This window comes from Arachis stenosperma, chromosome 8, assembly GCF_014773155.1.
Source record: "Arachis stenosperma cultivar V10309 chromosome 8, arast.V10309.gnm1.PFL2, whole genome shotgun sequence".
Taxonomy (NCBI): Eukaryota; Viridiplantae; Streptophyta; class Magnoliopsida; order Fabales; family Fabaceae; genus Arachis; species Arachis stenosperma.
This window is the reverse complement of record NC_080384.1, coordinates 51,682,914-51,694,469: the sequence shown is the minus strand read 5'-3', so window position 1 is coordinate 51,694,469 and position 11,556 is coordinate 51,682,914. Positions and strand designations below refer to the sequence as shown.

At 34.3% G+C, this 11,556-nt stretch overlaps 2 protein-coding genes and 1 pseudogene across 2 annotated transcripts; 2 read left to right on the top strand and 1 right to left on the bottom strand.

The window, feature by feature from the left end:
- The first annotated feature begins 3,777 nt into the window (after nt 1–3,777).
- Nucleotides 3,778–4,526, top strand: LOC130946180 (protein PXR1-like). Its single transcript, XM_057874855.1, has 2 exons — nt 3,778–4,045; nt 4,387–4,526. Exons 1-2 carry the CDS (start codon nt 3,778–3,780, stop codon nt 4,524–4,526), a joined length of 408 nt encoding a protein of 135 aa, XP_057730838.1.
- Nucleotides 4,527–6,131: 1,605 nt separating this feature from the next.
- Nucleotides 6,132–7,709, bottom strand: LOC130946179 (uncharacterized). The gene is made up of 3 exons (XM_057874854.1): nt 7,686–7,709; nt 6,837–7,377; nt 6,132–6,235 (listed from the first exon to the last, which is right to left on the bottom strand). The coding sequence occupies exons 1-3, from the start codon at nt 7,707–7,709 to the stop codon at nt 6,171–6,173; spliced, it is 630 nt and encodes a 209-aa protein (XP_057730837.1). The 3' UTR covers nt 6,132–6,170.
- A 905-nt stretch (nt 7,710–8,614) lies between these two features.
- Nucleotides 8,615–11,387, top strand: LOC130946178 (cysteine-rich receptor-like protein kinase 6; annotated as a pseudogene).
- Nucleotides 11,388–11,556: the final 169 nt, after the last annotated feature.

The window sequence follows — 11,556 nt, the reverse complement described above, 5'->3', positions numbered from 1 at the left end:
TTCTATCAAAATACTAAAAGGAATTTATCTTATATGGCAACTTATGTAGGCAAATTAGTCCATCAGGGTATTTGTTATTTCCAATCCATCAACAATGGGGAAAAATCAAATATGATGTTAGAAAGTATAATCATGTTTTGTCTTGTATATATAAATAATCAGTAACTAAATTATTTATTTTATAAAATATATGATAAAATATAAAATATATATTGTATTTTTTTAGTAAATAATATACAAAAATATTCTATGTATACTAAATTTAGTTATAAAATTAGTCATTAAATATTTATATATATTTATATATGTTGATTTAGGTAATATTTTTAAATAAATATTTAATTACTAAAATAATCAAATCAGTTAAAATTGAAATAATTAAATATATAATAAAAATAATTAAATTTATTTATAATAATATAATAAAAAAGTTATAAGATACTAAACATGTATTACATGTAATAGTTATTTGATAACTAATTTTTGGTATATATAATAATATTAATTGAAAAATATAATTATTACATGAATTTATCTAATAGTCTTTCCTTCCTTCTTTTTTCTTTTTAGTTTGGACTTATTAATTACCAGTACCACAGAGAGTCGGAGACAACTAAAAAGATTAAAGGGTCATTATAGATTGACAACTCCGAATTATATTATATGAGGCTTGAACCCAAAACTTCTTGGTAAGAAAGAGGACTATATGCCAGTTGAGCTGAGGCTTATTGGCGGTTTAGCTATCTAACTTCAAAGGAAAAGGGTGGATGAAAGTGGGCTCCGTTATTATGTTTGTATTAATATTGAGCTAGACGTTTTTTGCAAACGCTAAATTTTTTTACTAGGTGAATAAAATTAGACTGCATCATGGTATCATGCCATCATGTGATAAATTTATTAATTACGGGGGTAATGATTTTAATTGATTTTTAAATAATTTTTTAGATAATTCAGATAATAATAATAAATAAGTTTTTTATTTTATAATTAGGTCTAACATAACCTATATAAGACTTCAAATAAAAAATTATATCATAAAATATTTTATACTATAACATAATGATATAATATACACTCTCCTTCTTTCTAACTTTTAAAAAATTTTATATTTAATCTATTTAAAATTTTTTTGTGTTAACCAACATTAATTTTATCCATTTTTCAAAAAAAAAATTTATAAAAATACCCTTTAATAAAAATTTTATTTTTTTTGTAATTAAATGTTATTTACCAGAATATCTTTTAACAATTTATTGTTTTTACTGATTAAATGTATTTTTACCAAAATATTCTTTAAAAAAATTTTAATAATTAAATTATTTTTTCTTAAGATATCCTTTAATAATTTTTTGAATTATTAAGGAACTTGTTTTGTAAATATGTGAAGGAATGAGATATTAATTTTTTTAAATTTGAGATGTTTTCATCTCAACTTGTTTTTTAAGTTTTCATAAAATTGTTAATAATTTTTAATAGTTGTATGAAATAAATTATTTATTAATATTAATTGTTATACATATTAATAGTAGTAAGATTTTTTTAGTTTAATGTTAAAATAATATACATTGATATTAAAAAATTAATAGTAAAGTATAAAAATAATTGTTAATAAAAATTTTGGTATAATCATAATTTAATAATTAAAAAATTATTGAAAGGTATCTTTAAAAAAATAAGTTAATCATTAAAAAAAAATTTTAAAAATATTTTGGTAAAAATACAATTTAATCAACAAAAAATAATTTGTTAAAAGGTATTTTGATAAATAAAATTTAATCAAAATAAATAAAACTAAGGGGTAAGTACGATTTTGGCCCCTAAAGTTTAGTGCCAGAATCGAAATCGTCCCTCTTGTATTTTTGGATTTAAAATTGTCCTTAACGTTTTTTTTCGTATTAAAATCGTCCTTTTTAATAAAATTTTTTGTTTTATTCCTAAACTACCCCTACTTTAATAAAACCACCAAACCCTACCCATCACCACAGCGCCGCCAGCAACCCTAATCGCCAGCGAGCCACCATGACACCACCTTTCCCCCTCTCCCCTTTCTTCTTCCTCTTCTCTCATCTCTTCTTTGTCCCCTTGCCCCACTCTCCTCTCCTCTGCCACCGAACAGCCGCCGCACCCCTCACAGTGACGGCGTTGCCACCCAACCTTCGCCACTGCGCCTTACCAGCGTCCCAACCCGTCACCACCCCTGTCCGAACCCTAACCCAGCCAACCACCCCCGCGACCCTCTACCCTCTCTCTCCACCTCACGTCCTCTCAACGTCGAACCACCATCGCGAACCAACCTCCCATGGCCGAACCACTAACCCGTAGCCTCCACCATCGACGAGCCATGGCGACCCAACCCAGCGCCGCCGCCGCGTCCAGGCCCCTCCCCTTCGTGCGAAGCCCTTTCTCCTTCCCAGATCTGAATTTTTTCTTTTATTTATTTTGTTGGTGTTGGTGTGGTGTTGGGGAGAGGGAGGAGGGAAAGTGGAAGAAGCCAGAGAAAGGGAAGAAAATGAGGGTGCTGTTGAATTTGCTGTTGAATTTTTTTCTCTTCTGTTTATTCTGATTCTGCTGTTGAATTTTGCTGTTTTTGCTGTTGATTTGCTGCATTTGTTGAATTTTGGTGGTGGTTGTGGTTTAGGGTGGGTGGTGGTGGTGAGGAAAGGGGAGACGGGGAGGGGGAGAGGAGGGAGGAAAGGGAGACCGGGAGGCGGGTGGTGGGGGAACGGGAGGGGGGAAGGGGGGGGGAAGGGAGACCGGAGGTGGGGTGGGGGTAAGGGAGGGGGAGAGGGGAAGGGAGACCGGAGGGTGGGGGTGGGGTGAGGGAAAGGAGGGGGAGGGAGGAAAGGGAGACCGGGAAGGGGTGGGGGAAGGGAAGGGGGGAAGGGAGACCAGAGGTGGGGGGGGAGTGAGGGAGGGGGCGGGAGGAAAGGGAGACCGGGAGGGGTGGGGGAAAGGGAGGGGGAAGGGGAGATCGGAGGGTGGGGGTGGGGTGAGGGGAAGGGAGGAAAGGGAGACCGGGAGGGGGTGGGGAGACCGGAGGGTGGGGGTGGGGTGAGGGAAAGGGAGGGGGGAAGGGGAGACCCGGGGGGGGGGGGGGGGGGGGGGGGGGGGGGGTATTTTTGTCCAAAAAAAAAAAAAGGACGATTTTAATACGAAAAAAAGCGTTAAGGACGATTTTAAATCCAAAAATACAAGAGGGACGATTTCGATTCTGGCACTAAACTTTAGGGACCAAAATCGTACTTACCCCTAAAACTAACAATATTTATCCATAATGCTCCGTTTAGTAACAATAGATACAAAATAATAGACAGAAACACAAAAACACAAAGGCACATAGACATAAAGATACATTAATTTTATATTATGTTTGGTAATAATATACAAGACACATCTGTCTCACTTAAAAGTCAAATTTACCTCAGTCAAAATCACTTTACCACTGATTTCTATCACCACCACGGCACCACCGCCCTCAACACTAATTTTCACCACTACCACTGTCTTCATTACTAATTTCTCATCCCCAATGATTCAAATTATCAAAATCAACAACTCCAATTCAAACATCAGTTAAATAATTCAAATTAAAAAAATAATTTTCTTCTAATTCTTTAAAAAAAAAAAACAAAAACAAAAGTGAGAAGGAGGATGAAAGTTGTAGTCGTGGATACAAAGGCAGACAACAGGTGGCAAGTGAAATCGGTATAAACTCAGATCTAGAAAGGTGAAGCTGAAGAATGACAGAGATGAAATAAAAATGCAATGATAACGACGATGGTGACGCGAAAAGTGATGCAAAGGAGAGAAGAGAAAAGTAGAGGGCGACGTGAAGAGAATGAGGAAATGCACACGAAGGTAGAGGGAGAAGCAGAAGAAGGAAGGAAGAGCGGGAGAAGAAAAGAAGGAAGAAAGGAGGGTGGAGAGAAACGACAATGGCAAAGGAAGAGGGAGAAAGGAAGAAAGAAGGAAGAGGAGGAGGATGAAAGATCTAGAAAGAGAATGAAAAAAGAGGAGAAAAAAGAAATTAGGGTTCAGGATAAAGGTGATATTCTAAGAAAGAAGCAAAAGAAGAATGGAAGTAGAAGCAGAAGTCGGCAAGCCACCCAAACCACCTTCCTTTCTCTTTTCTTCTTTCTCTCCTGTTTTCTCTTCTCCTCTGTTCACTGTCCCCTGACTGATCAGCCATCATAGCGCCGCCACCCTTTTCTTCTTTTTACTTTGCGCTACCCTAGTGCCACCGTCACAGCACGAAGCCCTCTTTTTCTCCCCCGGCTCACCTTCAGTTCGCGCCATCTTCTTTGAGCTCCACTGTCATCGTCGGCCTCTCCTCCACCCACCATCATAAAACCACTGAAACCTTTCCCTGTTCTTGCCTCGAACCAGCGGAGCAGCGGCGAGATCAAGCAGAAGCAGCGGAGAGATCCAGCGGCCAAACGATGACGAGCAGCGACTGCGGCGGATTCCCTTCTCCTTTCCTTCCCCACCTTCCCTTATCCCGCTTCTTCCCTGAACCCCTCGTGTGAAGAGCTTCCCAGCCCTTTAACCCATTTTTCTTTTTTTTTTATATATTTTTTAATTAGGAATAATTTGGTAATAAAAATAAAAAGATTTGGTAAAAAAGACGATTTTAAGATTAAGTTAAACTTTCGGGAGTATTTTATAGGCGAAAAAAGGCTGGAGACGAAAAAAATTTTCGTCCTCTACGTTAGGGACCAAAATCGTACTTAACCCAAAAAATAATTATGGATAAAAATGTAAAATATGTGCCTTATTTAATGTGTCTCAATATCTCATTTTTTTTAAAGACACTAAATACACGAATTTTATGTATGTTTGTGTATAACCATATTCTTCAAAAATTAATATTTTACTAACCAAATAATATACATGTGTAATTGTATCTATATTTCCTATGAAGATAGACATGAAACAATGTTAGTATAACTAATTTGTAGATTTTTATCTTCATTTTATCACACACAACAATAATGTATTGATGTTTTTTTTTTTTGAGCAATAATAATGTGTTGATTTTTTTTTTTTGTTTGCACCAGGATATCTATCAGGCCGGAAGTCTAATGACTAATCCCTTGAGTACTGCAGAAGCACACAAAGTAGGCGACTCTCCCAAGCAAGCAAACTAACAAAAAGAGGATATTGCCCCACATTGCAAACAATTCAAGGCCCATTATTGTATTTTTGCAGCAACCATTGTTAAATACCCAATAAAATGCTGACCCACACAAAACAAGGCTCATGATCGAGATCCACTCTTCAAGCCAATATGGAAGCCTCACGGCTCACAACCACCAAGTCGCTCATTGCCAACAAATTACTGCTCCATCTGACGTCAACATCAGATTCACAGTCATAAGTGTCAATTTCTCACTGCATCAATTTCTCTCTCTATATCAACTTGATATGTACCATATAATTCACCAAGATTAAATTGAGAAATAAGTCAAATAACAATGACTCATCAAATTAAAGTGTCCAATTATAATGTTTTTTTTATTAAAGCATAAATAAATTCTGATGATTTAGTCAATGAACTATAATTCAAACGATATAGTCTTTTTCTTTCATTTAAAAATTTTAAATTTGAATCTCATTTTAATTTTTTTAAAATAAAAATTTTAATAATTTATATTTTTGATATATTAGTCTTTCAAAAAAAATCAATAAAATTTTTGAAGATAATAAATATAGATATATTATTTTTAAATTAGTACTTATGATTAGAATAAAAAATTTTAATTTAAACTACTTTATCCATATTTATTATCTTAAAATATTTTATTAATAGTTTTTAAAAAATTAATCAAAAGATTATATATGCACTCCGGGGTGGGTAGGGGCGGGTTTAGCCTGAACCCGACTCCGTCCCGCCCCACTCATCGACCCGCCACGATTCAGACCCGCTCCGCTCCGAGTTGGGTTCAAACTTGCCCCGACCGGATAGGGGCGGAGCGGGTACCCGCAGTACGTACTGCTGCCATTCCTATTGACGAGTGACGGGTACCAATTCCTCACCCAATCCCGGATCAGAGTGGATATCTATGGATTTTCAAAGAAAAATTAAAAAAAAGGGACTTAAATATTCTTCAACCATATTACAAGCATAATCTTCATTGTCGTCAATACTTAAATCGAAATAAACATTGTCTTTATCCATAATTCAAACATAGTTTAAATAGTAATAAACAGAGTTTCAGAAGACAAATTGTCATACCTGAGAAATAGACAAATTCATGTCAAAAAGTACACAATCTACCCTTAACTAGTCTAATACAACATAATGCATATGCTAAAAAATAACAATCAAACTAAACCTAGCTGCCAATAGTTCATAAAAAGGTTAAATATACTTTTTGTCCTGAAGTTTGTTAAAACTTTTAAAAATAATATTAAATTTTATTTTGTTTTAATTTTGTCTAAAAATTTTCAACTTGCATCAAATTACCCCAACAGCTAAATTTTCAAGAAATTTATGACCAATTTAGCAATTTGACAATTAGGGGCCAGTTGCTTGTGTGAAAAGGTTACTTAAGAAATTGTTGCTGAATTAATCCTAAATTTCTTAAAAGATTAGCTTCCTGGTACATTTCATGCAAATAAAAAATTTTTAGGAGAAAATTGAAATAAAATAAAAGCTAATATTTTTCAACCTTTTGACATACTTCAAGACAAAAATATACTTGACCCTTTAAAAAATACCTAACCTAAACCAAAATCACAGCTAAACTTGTATCAAAAAGACCCAACCTAAACCTAAAATCACATTATATCATCAAGAAAAAGAAAAAAGAGCAGAGGTAATGGCAACGGCCTACCTGCTGACTGCAGATGGACAGTAAATTGGCCACGGAAAGGGAGGGGCAACGCAGTGGGACCGTGAAGGACTGACGGCGACAGAGAGAGGCACGGCGAGTCGGCAAGACGCGGAGGCTCAGAGGAAGAGGCGAGGCCACAAACCGAGTGTTGAGAGGCGATGTCGAGGGACAGTGGAGACGAGGAAGTGGCGGCGAGGAGGTCTGAGAGGCGAAGCAGAGACGCAGAGTGAGTGTGAGTGGATGAGAGAGTAAGGTTGCGAGAACTGAACCGGTCAAGTGACAGGTTCAAAAGTTTGTCCAACAGTGGCAAAAAGACGCTGGCGGCAGCGACACGGGCAAGCGGGAAGAGACGCTTGCAGCAGCCAAAGAGGGAGAGACGGGAGCGGCGACGCAAAAGGTGAACGGCGTAGGAGATGTGGAGAACAGAGAAGCAATGCCGGCGGTGGTGCCTCTGCTGGAGTTGGAAGAGAGAAAAGGGGAAGGAAGGGGAGAAGAGGGAGGCGGCGGCAGCGGGGATTAATGATTTATGGTGATTTTTAACCTTTAAACATGTAAGCTTGAAAAGACACTTAAAAAATTTGGATATAGAAGTAGGATGAGTGTTATATTTTATCGTGATAATTTTTTGTATTTTTTTAAATTATGGAAGGCATACAAATCGGTTTAATTTGTGTTTAAAATATTTTAAAAGTTTGGGGTACACAAATTGGTGAAAAATTAAAAAATTTTGGAGTACACAAATTAGACCGTCCGATTTGTATACTCCAAACACAAATCGGACAGTCCAAGTACAAAAATCAGACGGTCCGAGTTTGGTATCTCTTAAAAATCGGGCAGTCTGATTTGTACTTTGTAAATTAAATCATTCCACATTTTAGAAAAATACCATAGTAGATCACAATTTAAAAAAGAAAAAGTATAAGGAGCCAATGACCTAAGCGTATAATGTGTACAATGAAGGTTTAGAAAGTATTAAGAGTTCGAACTTTGGTGAACTCAAAATTAGTTTTTTATAACATGAGATGTTTATTATCCTGGTATACGGATGGTTATCCCTGGTATCCGGATGGTTATTCTGGATAGTATAGGTGATGTTCATTTTATTCATAAATCAAAGATTTAGCCAATTGTATATATTGTACATTTAGGTTATTGACTCCCTAGCACTACTCTTTAAAAAAATACTATTGTTAACCCAATATTAAAAATAAAAAATGTTTGAAAAGTGTAAAATGTATATTTAACTGTAAGATCAAAATTATTGTAAAATATTAAAAAAAGTTTATTGAGTTATTTGAATTAACAGAATAAAATAAATACTGTAACGGTTTTGAGAGACCTGTATAAAAACCAAATTTTAATATATAAAGGTGAACCGTGAAGTCGTGAACAAACTTTAAATAAATAGACTTTCCTCATCTTCAGACTCCAAAACCAAGATGGGAGCCAACTTCCAATCACAGAAAGATAGACACATGTCAAAAAATACATGAACAAAAAATATCTACTCTTTTAATTTTATGCAAATTTATATATAAAAAATTATTATTTATACACTAAAATCAGTTATAAATGTATTATAAATATACGTGTAGTTTAATTTTATTTTAATATGTATTTATATTTGAACATATATTTTATAATGTGACCGGCTTTGAAGACTAATTTTGATATACAGTAGCATTATTCTTTACAGATGTACATTATAATTGACCTTAAATTTTTTCTATTAAAGAAACACTTCCCCATGTATCACTTCTTATTCCCATAACACAACCATGAAGATCTTTCTTTCTTTAAGGACATTGTCCTTTCTATGTTGCCTTCTCTTCGCTGCTAGTAACTTAGCATCTGAATCACACGCTTCAGTAACTTCGCAGGAGTTCCAATACTTCTGTGATGAGCATAGCATTACCATAGACATTGAAGGCAACTACACAACCAATAGCACCTACCATACCAACTTCAACACTCTTATGTCAAATATTCTCAACAACAAAAAAATCGATTACGGTTTCTACAACGTCTCATACGGCGAGTACCCAAACAGAGTGTACGCCATTGGACTATATAGAGGAGACATTAGGCCGGAGCAGTGCCGAACTTGCCTAAACCAATCCAGAGCCAATCTCACGGCGGTTTGTCCGAATCGCAAGGTGGCTATCGGGTGGTACAACGACGAACTATGCATGCTGCGATACTCGAATCGCAGCATATTCGACCGGATGGACAATGGACCGGCTTATTACAAGTATCTAATTAAGAAATTGATGTTAATCTTATGTCCCACTAAAGATTATATATGAAATTTTGCAGGAAAGAGCCACACTTCAGTACTAGTCATCGCCATAACAATACCTATAGTGGCTGTGATTATGTTCATGTTTATTTTTATCCGCAGCAGGTATCTAAGAAAGAGGAAGCAAAGGAAAAGCAATTCAAGTGAGTTGAAATGTTTAATTTGATCTATGACTTCATTCAATGTTTGATTTAATTCTTAATAGCAATTTTAACATGTAGGACAAATTTTTATTTGTGTTTTTTCTAGGTTTTTCTTTTCCGTTATTTTCACTTTTTTATACGACAGAAAATAAAAAATATTCCGCTTAAAATAGAAAACTTTTTATACATACTTCAACTACCAAACAAAATTATGTATTGTTTATCTCTAACTCTCTTTTAATTTGTGTTTGAAAAAGTTACTTTTAAACACTGCTTAATACTAAAAAAGTACAATGTATTCTTATAACATAAAAAGACTCGCATTTTTTTTCTATCAATTTTGGGAATTACCCGGTTAATTTAAATTGTCATCCATGTCAAACACCAAAGGATGATAACACTGAAGATATGGAAATTGTTGAGTCATTACAATTTAACTTGGAGAGTATACGAGACGCTACAAATGACTTTTCTGATGCTAATAAGCTTGGACAAGGTGGATTTGGGGCTGTTTACAAAGTCTGTTATAGTAGTAATATTAGATAGGTGAATTATAAGATCACTATGGTATGATTGTGGTGGCAATGAAAGTTTGATAAAACACCAAAAAAAAGTTTCAAAACTTAACATCACATTTTTTATTTGATCACACTTTTTTTTTCAAATTAAAAAGCGTAGCCAAATAGTAAAAAAAATGTGACTTTAACTTTAACTATAATTTTTAAATGTTACTAAAGTGTCATAACTACTATAATAATAGCCACCACAGAATTTCTTAATGATAAGTTGTTTATGTTTTGTATTCTTAAAACTTGCTATAATATTGTCAAATAATATGATTATCACTTTTGAGTGTGCCTGCATCTTATTTTGAAGAGATGATTTTCTAACTGAGCATACGAAAAATAGTCATCTACAAAATCTATATTTAAAAAAATAAAAAAAATAACAATATATATATATATATATATATTCCTGACAAATAATTTCTGGCTATATATATATTGTATGTTTTTATTTGTTAGGGTATTCTCATTAATGGACTGTAAAAAGGTTGGTAAGGAGTTCTGGTCAAGGAGACCTAGAATTTAAGAATGAAGTGTTGTTACTGGCTAAGCTTCAACATCGAAATTTAGTTAGCCTACTTGGTTTTTGTTTGGAAGGAAGGGAAAGGTTACTCGTCTATGAATTTGTATCCAATAAAAGTCTTGATTACTTTATATTTGGTAGGTTTAAATACCTCTATTTTTTTCATTTTGGTTTCAAATTAAGTTTAATGAAATCATTTTAAATTTCATGTGCTTTGAATATATACATGTGTAGATCCCAGCAAGAGAGCAAATTTGGATTGGGAAAGCTGCCACAGAATCATTGGAGGTATTGCTCAAGGCCTTGTCTACCTTCATGAGGATTCTCGATTGCGTATTATTCATCGTGATCTCAAAGCAGCAAATATTCTTTTAGATGAAAAGATGAATCCTAAGATATCAGATTTTGGTACTGCGAAACTATTTGCTACAAGTCAAACTCACTCTAATACAAATAGAATTGTTGGAACTTAGTAAGTATATATTAAAATCTACTTAGTTTTCCTTTAGTATTAATATCATTAAGCTTACTAATTGACACTATGTTACCTATCTTGTTATGTAGTGGATATATAGCACCTGAATATCACACTGTTTTCTCATTATGCCTTCCTTATCTATTTGTACCTTAAGAGTTACCACACAGACCTAATAGCAAGGGCTCGGAAGATTAATTGTTAGCACAAATTAATAAAAGGATACTAATCTGAGAAAATTCTTGCAGGCATGGAGAAATTGGAAGGATGGGACAATTTCAAACATTGTAGATACCTCATTAAGAAATAGTTCACAGAATAAAATAATAAGATTCATCCACATTGCTTTACTATGTGTTCAAGCAAATGAAGCTGATAGACCAACCATGGCTACAGTTTTACTCATGCTTAATAATCATTCGGTCACACTCGCAGTACCTTCAGAACCTGCACTTTTGCTGAATACAGGATCAAACACATGGACAAAAGGACCAGCACAAGAATCAGTCAATAAAGCCTCAATTACTGATTCATATCCTCGCTAGTTTCAAAATACTACGTTTAAAAATTGAAATACATTTTCCTTTAATTTTAGAAAATGTCATGTCAACTATGCTATATAGTATATAGGTGCTATATTTGGATTAATATACTACTTTATCAGACAAAGCTGAAAAATACATAAGGGAAATCACCCCATTCATGAAATTTATT